Here is a 15,881-nt window from a genome sequence, read left to right on the forward strand (position 1 = left end):
GCGTTGGGTGGTGATCAGGGAAGCACTGGGGTAATCAGGGGGGCAGGACTTCTGCCTGCCATTTGGCACTCGGATAGCAAGGATCCAAAGCAAGAATTCATCAACAGCAGTGATTGATTTATGAAAACTCCCTCCTTGTCCGGCTTAGCTCCTCTTATGCCACTGCTGGTCCAGTGAGATCTCAGTGTGTGCTTAGAAACTGGCAGCTTGGAATCCGATTAGCCACCGCCAGTGATGGTCCTATTGAAGTCCAATCCAGAGTGACTTCTGAAATGATATCCTTTCAGGGCCAAAGGTCCAATTCTTGCTCCTTACGGAATCAGGGACAAGAATCCTCATGTTTAATTTCTCTTTTTAAGGAGTTCCTCAGCAGGAAAGAGTTGTTAGTTTTTAAGGAGTTGTTTATTTATTTGAAAGAGTTACAAAGAAAGAAAAAAGAGGGAGTGCTTCCTTCTGCTGGTTCACTCTCCCAAAAGGCTGTAATGGCCAGAACTAGACCAGACCAAAGCCAGGCGTTTCCTTTGGGTCTCCCACACAGAAGTGGCAGGGGCCCAAACTTTTCAGCCCTGCTCTGCTGCTTTCTTCAGGCCATTAGCAAGGAACTAGATGAGAAGTGGAGCGGCCGAGGTTTGAACCCACCCCCATGGGGGATGCTGGTGCTACAGGTGGGACTTAACCTGATACATCACAACCCTGGCCCCAAAAGAGTGAGGGTGAAATGAAGCAGGCAAGATGATTCTGCATGCATTCCAAATACACATTGTAGTGGATCAAATTGAGGATGTTTTTAATAGCACAAGATTTGAATTCAAGTTTACAACAGTGTAGCTCCATAGTATTTAGTACAATCTTGGGGCTTCTTGTTGACGCCTGGGGCCTGGCCGTGTGTGGGGGAGAGCTGTTTAGTGGAATGTGCAGCCCCTCCATCCACCCCGGCGCCTGAGTATGTCCAATGATGCCAGATACTTGTCAGGCTGACTGAACTCCAAGTGGCACTCAGAGCACTGACAAAAAATGGGGTGTTCATTCACTTTCCATTCTTTAAACGGGGATAAGAGCCTTTGTCTGCAAAGGGCCCCTGGGTGTTGATGCCATCATTCACAAGGTTACACAACAATGGTCAGCTTGCTCTAGATGTACTGAGGGTTGGACCCTGCCAGCAGCTGCCATGATTTGCCAAGGCTTGCATGGCCCAGGAACCAGACATTCCCCACCAGAGCTTTAGAGCATCACACTTGAAGAATATCGTTCAGAAAAGCGAAAGTACCAAGGGGTGGGCCAGAGGCCCGTTTGGAGCCGCTGGCAGCTCCCCTGCAGGAGGGGACCTTCCTTGTAGGGAAGGGCTCTCCAGTGCAACAGATTTCTCACTGCGTGCTGGCCCCAGCTGGGACCCCCATATCACGCCAGGCTCGCCCACAGAGCAGCCTGGTGACGGGTAGCAGTCGCGAGTCAGTCTGGGCTGACAAAGAAGTTGACTCAGGGAGGAGCGTGGGCGAGGCAAGACGCACACGCTGCACACGTGGGAACTGGCCCTGAGCGCTCCCTAATTAACACCGTGACATGAGAACCTGGACACGTGGACAGAACCAGGCCATGGGGGTGACGACGCAGTCTATTCAGTTAAGCCCCCTGCTGTTGGCGCCCAAGAGGACGTAGTGTCAGGTCATCCAGGCAGGCCGAGCTGATTCTACTTTTCTGCGCTTCTGGGAGAAGCGTTGTGTTTAAGAACATGCCTGCTCCAAAGCCACCAACCAGTCAGGACATCTTCCCGTGTGAGACCCGAGGTTCTGGGCGGAACTGGGTCATGGGGACACCTGAGCCCTCGGCGACGAGCCCAGCAGGCCAGCCTGTGCCCCATGGGGTCACATGTGGTTTTTCTGTAGTAAAATGCTGCGGCTGGGCAGTGCCACCTGCTTCACTGCACATCTGTGGAATTGCTCATCCACGTGCCAGCCAGGATCCTTCCCTGTACATGTGGACTGCCTCTAGGACCCCTGGAACTGGTGCCGTGACACGGCTGTCCGCACCTCTCCAGACGGAACTGCCACCACGGAGACTACTGGTCTTCGTCGCCCCTCCCACTGCTAGAAGGAGCTCATGTGTTTCAGCCAAGTTCACGGATTGTGTGGAACTGGCTGGCTCATGACATCCTTGCCTTTTCTCTCTGCCTTGCATGGGACTTTGCAGTTCAAGGGCTGCTGGGTCAAAATGCTCAGGTTAGCATCGGGCCGCACTGCCCACTTGCTGTCTTACCTCTGGGCCAAAGATGTACCTCAGGTCCTTCTCCTGTAGAATGGGGCTCAAACAGGTCTCACCTGCTGGGGCAGCTATGAGGATGCAACGACAATTTGTCTTGAAGTAGTCCTCCCATGCCTATTCCCTTTTTTTTTAAATCCTTTTCCCCAAAATCAGGCCTTTTGTTTTAAAAATCTCTCACACCAATGCCAGTCCAGACTTTTTTGCCTACCCTCTGAGCTTCCCGACCCAAACATCAATGTGGGAAAAAGAGAAATTGTTAGAAAATGCTCACCAAGGTAGAGATGCCCATTACCCCCGGTAGCACGTGGAAAATTCTAGCAGTGAGTCAGGACCAAGGCAACCTTGAACGCCGGCATAGGGCAGGGAGAGCAAGTCTTGCAGGTTTGTGTCTTCTGATTGCAGGATTCTCCACGACCCCGTGAGGCAGAGCAGTCAACAGGCCCAGCAAGGCCAGGGTGAGAGGGATGATCGAGGCCTTGCCAAGCCCCATGCGGGAAGGAGCTGCCTCTCCTTTCCAGAACGTAAGAAGGCATCCAAGGTCCCTACTCTCACTTGGAATTGGGCAGCGTCCCTCGGTAACGTTCCAGGAAAGTGGATGGAGAACTGGGAGCCTGCTTCCAGAGGCTCGGCCTTTAAAACGAAGCCAAGTATTCTGGAATGATCCCCACTCTATCTGCTGAGTCCCAGGCTAGTCTTTACCACATCCAGGTTTGTCAAAATCTCAAGGCCTGTGCTGCCTTAGCGTGGCTTGTCGTGGGTTCATGCGCTTGTAAATGTAAGAAAGTCAGTGGATTCTGATCTTCAAAGAGGAAAACCTAAAATAGCTGTGGCATCTCTGGGATTGCAAACTATATGGAAGGCAGCCCAGAAGTGAAATTTGAGAGTGAATCCTAAATCTTCATAATTTATCTTGGAAGTAAATTCTATTATTTAAAAAAAAAAAAGTTTCCAACTCTCTGCCCTAATTAGAAAAGACAACGTCCGTGTAGCCGACCAATTCCATTTTAACACACGGAGCTCTAACTCGTGGCCCATCCTGTATGACACTCTGAGACCCAGAGCTTGGAGGCATCCCTGGGCCCAGAACTGCAGGACTCACTGTGAGTCCCAGTTCTGCCACCTTGGAACCGAGAGCTGGCACCTGCCCTGACCTTGGCTTCCTCATCAGTAAAATGGAGTGACCCCAGCAGGTGGGCAGGAGGCTTAAAAGCCTGGGTACAGACCAGGCCTCGGGAGCAGGTGGATCCGCACCCCTTCTCTCTGCTGAGAAAGGCTGCTCCCAGCACCACCCATGGCTTCAAGGTTGGTGTCTCTCACACAGAAACTCCTTGACCAAAGAGATGTCAGACAGGCTGCAGCTGCCTTGGGCTCTACTGAGGTCATTCACTTCTCCAGCATCCATAGATAGCGCAGACACATTCAGCCGCCCTCAACACCCAGCCCAGGCTATCTGATGCCAAGGCCAGTTGGTTTTCTCACCCATCACTCACTCTGGCAACACATGACTGCATCCTTACCTGCCAGGGACTAGGGACACAGACATAAAGCACACAGGGCCTGCCGTCCAGGGGTTTGCAGGCCGGTGGCCAGGTGGGACACCAATGGAGGCAAGTAGGGTGCTGCTTGCTCTGAGCAAGGTAAGTTCAAGAGCTTGTGGGGGAGGGACAAGCGGGGTGAGGAGGACAACGAGGGTGTGCCAGGCTGGGGGTGGTTAGTGTACAGAGGACTGAAACAGACTGGCAAACATCGGGGAGCTACAGAGAGCCTATGACCCTGTGCCTCCAAGTCCCCAGACTGTTGGTAGCAGAGGCATCACCTGAGAGCTTGTTACAAATACACAGCTCCAGGAGACTGGTGGCAGTGGCATTTCAGGTTAATCCTCTGCCCATATGTACACCAGTTCCAGTCCTAGCTGTTCCACTTCTGATCCATCTCCTTGATAGTGGCCTGGGAAAGCAGTGGAGGATGGGCCAAAGCCTTGGGACCCTGCACCCACTTGGGAGGCCTGGAAGAAGCTCCTGGCTCCTAGCTTTTGATCTGACCCAGCTTTGGCTGTTATGGCCATCTGGGGGAGTGAACCAACAGATGGAAGATCTCTCTCTCTCTCTGTCTCTCTCTCTCTCTCTCTACATAACAAGTAAAATAAATAAATCTTTAAAAAAAGAAAAACAACAAATGTAGAACCCCGGGTCCCAACCCAGACTTCGTGACACAGAATGTGCATTAAAAAGACCCCGGGGTTGAGGCCACAGGCTAGGAAAGGAGTGCAGAGTTGCGGTCGTGCAGGAAGCAGGCTTTGAACGCTAAGCCGAAGGTGATGGAGCATCCGTTGCCAAGAGTCTACACAGGGAAGCGGAAGGTTTTCGGCCGGCCATAGCCATGGCATGCAGAAGAGGCCGGCTGGGAGGGAGAGTGCTGCCAGACACAAGCAGAAGGCTGTACATGCTGTGGACCCAGGGACTGACCTGAAGCAGGCTCCGAGAGAAGAGGGAAGGACTTGGCAACCTGCAGGTAGGGAGAAGCACACAGCCGGACCGGAAGACAAGAAGCTTCTATGGTGTGTTTCTGTCTTTGAGCTGCCAGCCTGCACAGCCAGCAGGAAATGCCCGGGGGACCTGGGCACCTGCTGCTGGCAGGACTCCAAGGGCCCCGAGTGCGCCCTAGGTGGCAGATGTAGCAAATTCCCGTGAGAGGGAAAGGAAGCACTTGGATGATGAGCGGCAGGGGGATCTCTGGGACACAGAGGAAGAGTGGGCGCGACAGCCACACAGGCAAAGAACAGTCCGGATGCGGCAAGCCCAGTTCACAAGGAAAGGGCGGCTGCTGTCAGCTCAGCACTTCGGACCAGCACGTGAAGGCTCGAACCTGCTCCAGCTGCAGCATTTCCTAAACTCCTCTGAGCGGGAGAATCTCCAGGAAGGGGCTCCATTCAAGTCTAGGTCTGTGACATGGAGCCCTGGGATCTGCCAGCCCTGCAGGTGGTTCTCAGCACAGAGGTTCCCCCCACTTCCCCGGAACCTGGCTGCTCAGACCTCAGTGCTCATGGGACACTAGTGGCCGTCTTGATCAACTCCAGGATCTAATGCTGTCAGCTTGAGTGAACCAAGAGCCCATAAGTCCCAGACATTCCCACGTAAATGTCTAAATGGCTGGTGGAAAGGGCATCCTGAGAAGGAACAAGGCCCGAGAACACCCCTGGGCCAGTTTGCACAGGGGAAAGTGGGTTCCTGACAGGTAAGCAGCCTAGTCAAGGCAAACAACTGGTTGGTGGCAGATAGGGCAGAGTAGCTCTGACCCACGAGTCCTCCAAGCCAGCCTGGCTGTGAGTGAGGGTGACCAACAGCCTACAAGCTTCTCCAGACACCTCTCCTGTCCACCTGTTCCCCGCCTTGGCTCCTTTCCCCCCCAGCCCCCGACCCCATCCCCGCTCCCACCCAGAATTCCTGTTTCTTTCTCTTTCCCTAAGCTACTTCCTCCACACAGCCAGGTTAGGGCACAGCCACAGCCTCTGCCGAGGGCAGCTAGAGGATGGGGGTGGGCGCCTCCCCCAAGCGAGACCCCATCTGTTTCTGTGGTGCCACTTCTGGGCTGACGGTGGGGTACAGGAAAGGAACAGCACACTGGCATACAGGGCCGCTTGTGGGCAGGGCTTCCCAGCCTCATCAGGGACACCAGAGGCCCTTGACTGGGAAGGGGTGTGACGGTGATACCGTCTTCTGGGTCAACTCCTCAATGACTCAGTTGTCAGCAGCAGCTGGGTCTGCTGCTCCTGTGACCCAGCTCCCAGCTTGGGAGGGCATCTTTTGGAGTTGCTTCATTCACAGGCTTTGTGCACGTGTGTATGTACATGTATGCATATGTGTGTGTGTGTGTGCACGCACCCACTCATGTCCTTTCGCACCGGGAATATTGCATCCTGACCACTCTTTCTCTTTTGTGCAGGTGGCAGCAGCGACCATCCCCTGTTCCGAGTCGAGTACTCCCCTTACTGCTCCGTCTTTGCTTTCTCTCCCCCCTCGCAGCCCAATGCCAATTACTGCTGCCTCCTTCTGCCACTCGTGCCACCTGCCTCCTCCGCAGCCCAGGGCCCTTCCCCTTACCTCCCTCCCGTCACCTTCCCCAGCTTTCCAAGTCCCACTTCCTCTTCCCAGGGCCCCGTGCCCGAGTCCCCAGCAACCCTGTGCTACTTTCCCATCTCCTGCCCTGCCCCGTCTGAAACCCCGGTGCTGTGCCTACCTGGCCCCAGGAGGCCCAGTAAAATTTACCTGGTATGGTAAGTCGCCCTGGCCAAGGGCACAGCACACTGGGGACAGGGAGAGAAGATGTCAGGCTTCCAGAAGGCAGGTGGACAGGAGAGGGGCAGAAGGCAATGCTGCCGTGGATGGTGCCAGGAAGTGGTGTATGCGGGGAGCAGGAAGATGGGACCGTGCTGCCACCTCCCCAAGGCTCAGCCTTCTCGTGAAAACAGAAAACAACCAATAAAATCCCATTGCCTCTGGAGACTCAATTTACTTTCTTAACTCCTGTGCCTGGCACACTCAGAAACATCAGCATCAGAAATCAGGTGGTACTGAAGGCAGTGGGACAGAAGCCACTCAGTGCCAGGCTGAGACAGGCTGAGGCCCAGGACTCAGTCAATGCTTAAATTCTCTCTCCTGCCTACTTACCAGGCATTATATTTTCTAACCTGAAAAATCCCACTTCCTGAGTTCCAAAATAAAATGTATTTATGGAATACAATGAAGCTTTCGTTAAGACCTGCCCCGGTACAGGAGACAACACACATTTTTGGCACGCTCAGGAAGGCCACCAGAAGTGGTTATCATTCGTGATTTCACAGAGAGCCACCTGTTAGCCCAACCAAGGCAACAGTTGCAGGCCCTGGGCACTGAGCTGGAATGCTCCTCATGGCCCCAAGAGAGCCATCTTTTCTTTTCTTTTTTTTTTTAAAAAAATGCTTATTTTAGTTTACAGGCAGAAGGAGACAAAGTAGGAGAGATCTTCCATTTGCTGGTTCACTCCCCAAATGTCACGATGGCCAGAGCTCAGTTGGTCTGAAGCTGGGAACCAACAGCTTCCTCTAGGTCTTCCATGTGGGTTCCTGAGTCCAAGGACTTAAACCATCTGTTGCTGCTTTCCCAGGCCACTAGCAGGGAGCTCGATTGGAAGTAAAGCCTCCAGGAGTTGAACCAGCATCCATATAGGATGTTGGCACCACCAGGTGGAGGATTGGGCTACTGACCACATTGACCGGGGGAGCCATCTTTTTAAAGAACCACCTCTCTGATGGATTGTAGCCCAGGCAGTTTATGGGGGAGGGGGAATAACTATATTTTCTTATTTCTCTTTTTTTGATTTTGTGTTAAGATTGTATTGTGCAAGTGGCATGTGGAACTGAACAAGGAACCAACATGGACAGTTGACTGGACTTGATGTTCCATTGTAAGAGTCGTGTATAAACATGAGGCTTTCACCTGTTTTTCCTCTCCTGGTCAAACTAAGAACTATTTCATTACTGACGGAGTCTTGGCATTTCTAGGGATCCCAGGCGGATGCCTTGGACGCAAATACTCTGTGTGGTTTCCTTGCTGCTGCAGGCACCATCTTGCTCAAACAGTAGAAGGAATGGGCTGTAGGACATCAAGAACCAACCACAGTTTTTCCCCCAACTCACTGACAAACAAGGCATCAAGTCACGGGGTGACAGCTCCCTGATACAAACGCTTCCCTTTTCTTGGAAAACGTTTCCCTTCCCTGCCCTACCTGGAGAGGAAGTTACATCTCCCTGCAGGTGGATGTATTCATGTACCACACCATGGCGAGGGCCCACCCCAGAAAGGCCCCAGAGATACGAAAGTTGGCTCACCTTGCATGCAGATGAAGTGAATAGGAGCTGACTGGCTGTGGATGCTGAGTGTTTGAATCACTTTACTGTCTGTTTCATTTATTTGGGAAGGCGGGGTGGGGGAGGGGGAATGCTCCATTCATTGGTTCACTCTCCAGTTCGTGCCACAGCCCAGGGCCAGGCTGAAGCCAGGAGCAAGGAACTCCATTCAGGTGGAGAGACCCAACCACCGAGTTATTATTATCACCTGCTGTCTTGGCAGGAAGCTGGGATGGAGGGCAGAGTCAGGATTTAAACCCTGATATGAGATACGGATATCCCAGCGCGCAGCTTGACAACTCTTAAATCCATGTACACACACGCTTTGCCGTCTACTTCACCTCAAGTGTAACCATGATTGCAGACAGATAAGAATCTTTCCCATAAAATGGTCCATCCTTTTTCCAAAGGCTCTAAAGGGTGTCACAAGGAAGTCATCCACAGTGTAACCAAAACAGATAATCATCTTCAAGGTCATGACCAACATGTCTTACCCATCTTGGTAAACCCTCAAATTATTGCATAGCAAAATGACACAGATATTTGTTAAGCAAATTATGATTTCTTTTTTTTAAAAAAAAAAAAAGAGAGCTGCTCTTGTTACTTGGATTTTCTGAATAAAGAATCAAGAGGAAGGGTCGGGAAGAATCACACGGAACTGAAGGCTGCTGAAAAGCTGCGCTCCATCTTTAAAACCTTCCCAACAACGAGTTCCTGGCAAGATGCAGCTTTCCTGTGGGAGTGATTTCATCTTTCCCATGAGTAGCAATACTGCTATTATTACTATTTACGGTAGAAGCAGAAGCTATGGTTATTAGTGTCCGATACGCACCAGTCACCGAGTTGGCCCATTTGTATGTATTATTGCTACGCTTTACAGTAACTCAACAAAGTAGGATTCTTCCTATCTCACAGCCACAGAAAATGAGGTTCAAACCATCAGGGGTCTACCCGAATGGTGATTTAGCCACAACCCACCAGGTGTAACACTCTCCAGCCGCTCAGCCTCACCACCCTGCTAAGAACTTGGTTAGGAGAGATGTGATCATGGTCTCCAAAATTGTTTAAGAGAACTGATGCTTTGAAGAAAGTGATTTTTGGCCTGAGAAAAAAATACAATCTTTTTATCTTAAGTCATCTAGGGTGTTCTGCAAAACGAAAGCATTGGTTCTAGTTTTGAAGTTCCCTGAATACAATGAGTAGTTGTTTGTCCTGCAGGATTGCACACACGTAGTAATATAGCCTGGCTAAGAGCTGGGCATCATATTTTTTCCCTATTTATTCAGATTTATTTATTTTGTTCTTATTGGAAAGGAAGATCAATCTTACAGAGAAAAAGAGAGACGAAAAAGATCTGCCATCTGTTGGTTCACTTCCCAAATGGCCACTATGGCTGGTGCTGAGCCAATCTGAAGCCAGAAGCCAGGAGCTTCTTCCACATCTCCCACATGGGTGTAGGGGCCCAAGGCTTTGGGCCATTCTCCATTGTTTTCCCAGGCCATAAACAAGGAACTGGATGGGGAGAAATGGAGCAGCTGGGATAGGAACTGGTACCCATATGGGATCCCTGGCACTTAAAGGTAGAGGATCAGCCAATTGAGCCATCATGTTACGGTCTACCTTAAGCAGGCACCTTAAGCAGTTTTACACCACAAGATATTTATGTGCCAAACACCATTGGGGGGAAAAAAAAGTTTTGGGCAAAGCAGAATCAGAGTAGACCTTAAAGGACCTACTGGCTGGTGTGGGCTTTTGGGAGCCATGGTCACCCCCAACAAGAGTGCGGATGGAGGGGCGGAGAACTTCCACCTGGGTTGTGGGTGGGGCCTGAACATCCTGCTGGCCATCCTGCTAGGAACCAAGCCCCAGGCTCAGGTCCTGACTGTCTGAACTTGGGTTAAGTCCCAAACTGCCCTTTCCTTGGTCCTCCTTCTATTTGATCAGTCAGGGCAGAGGTTGGGTACATTGCTGACTTCTGAGAGGGGAGCAGGGAAGCACCCTGGCTCTATGTGAAGATTACTGAATGTAACTTGGATGCTGAGAAAATGTTCCCAGGCCTCTCTGCCAGGGCAGCTCCCTCCCTGGGAAAGTGAACAGCTGGCCATCTCCGCCCTGCCTCCCCTTTCCCTGGTCCCTCCTCCTCTCACTCCCCTCCAACTCGCTGGAATCCGCACACATGCTCTCCCACCCTCTTCCTTCCTCCACATAGCACCCACAAACTCCCTGAGGTTTGCCAACTTGACCTGAGAGGATCTGATACCACCAGCAGCCCCAACACACATCCTTCATCTAGATAGTCGCCTGAGAGAGAAAGCGTGGTCCTGTCCGTCTTGGATCCCCAAGCCCTCTGCCTTCCCTTCCAGGGACTACCAAGAGAAATAAACCCAATCACAGCCATAAACAGACTCCGAAGGACAATTTCTCTTTTCTTTGTGGCATCTGGACAGACTGTTTACAAAACACAGCTCACACTGGAGCCCTAAGTCACCTTGTGCACCTGTCTGACTATGGCTGTGCCCCCCACACAGGCCAGAGGCTCTTTCCAGCTCTATATTGAGGTTACCTGCCAGCTACATCGACTTGTGAAACTTCTGAACTGTCATAAAGGGGATGGGCCAGGTGGATCTGATTGTCCTAGGGAATTGAAAGAGTCACACTACTGTCTGGTGAACCCAGAGACCCGCAGACGTGGAAAATAGCACCGCTCCTCCCAACTCCACGTGCCCCGAAGCTAAATAGGCCTGAAAAAGAGGCTTGGTGTGATCATGCCTACTAGCCACATAACTCAAAATGTTTACTAGAATTCAAGCCACTGCCTTGCTGGGAGTGCCTCCCGCTCTCGCCAGGCACTTGGATAGGACCAGAGCATAAAGCTGGCTGCCCCATGTGCTTTGAAGCTGTGGATAAGACTATGTTTGCTGCTAAGAAAGGATTTGAGGCTGTAAAGAGGCTGTGATTCAAACTCAAGTGGGCGCTTGGGGTGTGGGGTCATTGTGTATCCCCCAGAATTGGAAGGAGGAGACACCTCCACACTTCAGATGCTACAGATGCTTAGTGACAGGTCTGACAGCCACATGCCATGGGCCTGCCGAGTTCCACATGCCACTTGGGGAAGCCGAGGTTGTTGGGGTGAAGTGGTTTGCCTGAGCTCCCAGGCAAACTCCCAGGCAAATCTGCAGGGAGTGAAACTTGGTTTCACAGCCAGCTCTTTCGGGGTCCATCCCCTGAACTGCACTTCCCACCCCACCCCATGCTGCCTCCCGCGCCCCCTCCCCAGCCCTGTTGTTGGGCCCCCTGAGCATTCTTTAACGCGGAAGATGCTTTCCTGTCCAAATTAAGGATTGAAAAGATTTTGCACATTCCAGCAGCACAGACACCAAAGATTTTACCAAGAAGGAGGAGGCCAAACCTGGGGAGATTGGCAGTCAGTCCAGAACTGCACAGCCCAAGAGCACCAGGGGACAGAAGCAGACAGAAGGCCCAGCTGCCAGGAAAGACACCTCTTCTCCTGGGACCAGGTAAGGACCAGCAGCCTCCACTCCCTGGTCCTCAGAGAGGACTCCCTGATGCCGTTATCTGGCGTGTTTCCTTATGGGCTTTAGACACCTGTGCTTTGATGTGAAAGGGTTTACCTCTTGCCATGAAACACACAGTTTTAAAAACCAGTTATGTGATGCAGGGTTTTATTTTCCCCCCAGATAAACTGACAGTTAAAGGGAATGGAGAGAGAGAGGTCACCTTTTATTTCTGTCCCCCACCAGCCCATGAGCAGGACAGGCATAGTGCTGGGGGACCACCAGCTTTGTGGCTCCCAAAGAGAGCATCTTTTCTAGGGGCGGTGTGTCATGGGCTTGGGGAGAAGAGAAGCAGCCTGCTGCTCTGGCCACACCTCCTCCAGGAGTGCCTGCAGGTGAAGGGGCCTGGGGAGGACAGGTGTCCATGGGTGGGGAGGACTCAGGGCAATCACACTGGTAAGATATGCACGTGTCGGGAATAATATCATAGCACACACAAACCCTACCCTGAAGCCCTGGCCCAGCAGACACCTTTCCCATCTGGGTTTCAGCTCTGAGCATCTGTCCTTCAGCTTAAGCCAGGTGGCTTGACTAACCCCTCCAGGAGTCAAGAAAAGTGACGTGCCCAGCCAGCCTCGCCTTGGATCTGCTCCTCTAGAGAAGCGTCCAAGCATTGCCAGGTGCTGCCAGATGAGCATGGCAGCCTCCACATCTAAGTGCGACACGTGCCATGGCAGACAGATACACACACGGCAGGCCATGGCAGACACGGGATGGCCTGGGGAGCGGGGGTGACTAAGGCACATGTGACCCTGAAGCCACAGTGTGCACACCAGGGCCCCCTAACAGAACGCCTGCCAACATCAGGTCTAGCCCTCCCTCCCAACCATGGTCTCTTGGATGATCCAGTAGCCACTCTTGACTACAGTTCACATCCTAAAATGAGGATGCTGAAATCGACCTCAGTGCACTGTTGCAAGGGTCGCATCAATCTTTCATAACGCAGCTAACCACTGAGAGCAGGCTCCTGATCTCCCCCGAGGTGTTTCCTCTCTGGCCTCACATTCTAAAGGGGTTTGCATAAAACAGTGTAGGAGTCAGAGAGTTAAAAAGCATCAGTGAGGGATTTGAAACAAATGTAACCGAGATTATACTCAGAATGCTATTGCAAATCAATAACCAAAATCTGAATACCTAATAGAAAAATGGACAAGGGTCACAATAGACAATTTCACAAAAGAAATGTGAATACAGGGCCCAGCACAGTAACCTAGCAGCTAAAGTCCTCACCTTGCACATGCCAGGATCCTATATACCCACCAGTTCATGTCCCAGTGGCCCTGCTTCCCATGCAGCTCCCTGCTTGTGGCCTGGGAAGGCAGTTGAGGACAGCCCAAAGTCTTGGGACCCTGCACCCGCGTGGGAGACCTGGAGAAAGCTCCTGGCTCCTGGTTTCGGATCGGTGCAGCTCCAACCGTTGCAGCCACTTGGGGAGTGAATCATCAGACGGAAGACCTTCCTCTCTGTCTCTCCTCCTCTCTGTGTATCTGACTTTCCAATAAAAATAAATGAATCTTTAAAGGAATATGAGTACAGGTGGCACATACACATTTATTAAGAAAAGTTCACTTTGGGTGATAATGTAAACTTACCCCAGTTAAGTGTGGCCTATCAAATTGGCGAGGGCTGTAGTCTGGGAGTGAGGTTAACAGCAAGCATTTCCTGGGCACTGCGGTGTCCGACACCACTGACAAAGCTCGTTGGTGAGACCCTTATGTGACAGTCACTTCTGTAGCCTGCCAGCCTTGGAGATTTGGTGCAGATCGGAACGGAGCATGGCAGGAGATGGCCAAAGCCTTGAAGTCCATACCTCTTGGCTTAGCAATTCTGCTCTGTGACTAAGAAGACAAGGAGGTAAAACTGTGATGGGAAAGCAAGGATGTTTATCACGGGCTGAAACGCAAGGCAGCTGAGGTACCAAACCAGGAAGAGTTAAACGCATTCTGATCATCTTCACAGGCTTTTCCGTGTCTGTTCATGGACAATCACAGCACGGGCACTGCTCTCAGCAGAACGTTTAGGGAAAGAACGCAGGGCACTAAGTTGTACGCGCAGAGATGCCCAATTCTGCTTTGTTTTTGTTTTCTAAGATTTATTCGTTTTTATTTGAAAGGCAGATTTACAGAGAGAAGTTCCATCCATTGTTTCACTTCCAAGTGGCCGCAAAACAGCCAAAGCTGAGTCCATCAGAAGCCAGGAGCCTCCTCTAGATATCCCATTGGGGCCCAAGGCTTTGGGCCGTCCTCGACTGCTTTCCCAGGCCACAAGCAGGGAGCTGGATGGGAAGTGGAGCAGCCAGGACACAAGCACGCACACATAAGGGATGCCAACGTTTGTAAGGCGAGGATTCGCTAGTTGTTGCTTTGTTTCTAAAGTCTCTGGATGGGAGAGCCCTGAGTTGGAATTTCAAATGCCTTGAGGGAGCAGGTGGGTAAGGCAGGTGCGGCCCATCGCTGGGGCTAGAGGAGTCAGTGGGAGACAGGGATCTGCGCTCACCCGGCATCCCAGCTATGGGGAGATTTGGAGACTCAGAGTCTTGTCTCTTCTATGGTTTCCCAGCAATCCCCAACCATCTCTCTGCTAACCAGGAGGACAAGTTAAAAGTCTATGACTCCTGGAATGTAGGAATCTATGGGCCAATCACACACAGCAGTCCAGACCAGAGACATGGCTGTAGGGTGGGCTGACTGGCTGCGCCTGGGCCCGCAGTTGGAGCCAAAGGCTGGCAGGCCCTGGAGAGGCACCGCAGTGTCTGGGGGGAGGGAGGGAGGGTTGAAGGGGAGAAGGGGACGGCTCTATGAATAGCACATCCGTGGCATCCTCACTGTGCTGCTTCCCAGCCCTGGAGCTCCTCATGCCTGCTCCCTATTGGACAGACACACACAGAAATAGGGTGAACGCAGCATAAATATAGAAAGGCACAGCCGGCCACCTTTAGGGAAGCATACATCCACACACACACACACACACACAGACACACCCCAGACAAGCTCTGCTGGGATTTTAAAGAGGAAGGCTCACTCCCTGGTGTGGCAGCAAATCCACAGGGGCTAAACAACAACACACAGTAGGGGACTTCTCCTGTCCCTGAGGCCACTGTCACCCTGTACCAGCTCAGTGGCTTCTGTGAGATGAGCTCACGGCTCCCATTCAGTTCCAGTGATTTTTCAGAGCCACCCTGGCTGGGTTTTCAGTCCCTAAAGGTGTCCTTGCCTTACCTGGTCTGCAGCTGAAGCTAAATGGATTCAGGGCCAAAGGGGGCAGTTACCTGGGCTGCAGTGAGTGGCCTGTGTTGAGACGCAGCCCCCAGCCCTGCTGCTAGCTGGCTGCTGAGACCCTCACTCACAACCAAAGAGAAAAGCAATCTACCAGAGCTGACATTTCTTCAAACTGCATTTTGTAATTTAAAAATATATACATGGATGTGTGAGCGCACAAACATAGCAGGCAAAATCAGGAGGTTGCATGGAACCATTTGTTCCCCACACGTGGATCTGCCTGCTGGACAGACACAGCCGGATGCTCAGAGCACCCCTGAGCTACTGACACATCTCTTAGGAAACCCATGAGGGGCCTGAGTGGAGAGCTTGCCTGTCCTAGGAGAGTTGATGAGTGAAGGCCCACCACGCCGTGCTGCTCATGTGGTTAACAATCCACGAAACTTACAGAGACGGAAAGTGTTGGAGGCTCCAACGCGTGCACCGCTGGACACGCCTCCCTGTCACCGCTGACCTGAGCTGGGCACCAGGCCCCCAGGGTTTGCTCCCCAGAGGAGTCCTGGAGATGAAGGGAGGGGACCACACGGGAAGGTAGTGGTCAGGGAGGTGTGGAGGCGGGTGGGATCAGAGAAGTTCTTCTGTTCTGCACCCACACCATCGGGGTAAGAAAAGCTGCACACACACACACACACCCCCCACGACAAACACCAGAGATCCCCGGTTTCCCAAGGAACCTGGCAATCCAACCCATTTCCTAAGGGATAACCAGGACAGTGGTTAAGGACACAAACCCTAACGTCCAAATGTTCATCACTTACTGGAAATATGATCTGGGCCAAGTTATGTGACCTCCCCAGGCCCCAGATCCTTTGATTAAAATGTGGCCTGGGGGGAGGGGTGGCAGGGATTTCACGGGCCTCCGCTGCGCGTGTGGTGCAGCTGGCG

At 52.1% G+C, this 15,881-nt stretch overlaps 1 protein-coding gene across 6 annotated transcripts in view; it reads left to right on the plus strand.

The window, feature by feature from the left end:
- Positions 1 to 15,881, plus strand: part of MARCHF10 (membrane associated ring-CH-type finger 10) — an 84,626-nt gene that overhangs the window by 43,345 nt on the left and 25,400 nt on the right. For 3 of the 6 annotated variants that reach the window (XM_058676251.1, XM_058676254.1, XM_058676252.1), the window contains one exon: positions 11,509 to 11,661. In XM_058676251.1, the coding sequence (XP_058532234.1) occupies positions 11,509 to 11,661 (153 nt within the window). Of the gene's footprint in view, positions 1 to 6,201; positions 6,760 to 11,508; positions 11,662 to 15,881 lie in introns of those variants that run through there. The other 3 variants (XM_058676253.1, XM_058676255.1, XM_004597267.4) reach the window with 2 other exon arrangements.

The sequence above is a fragment of the Ochotona princeps genome, chromosome 17, assembly GCF_030435755.1.
Source record: "Ochotona princeps isolate mOchPri1 chromosome 17, mOchPri1.hap1, whole genome shotgun sequence".
In the NCBI taxonomy this organism is placed as follows: Eukaryota; Metazoa; Chordata; class Mammalia; order Lagomorpha; family Ochotonidae; genus Ochotona; species Ochotona princeps.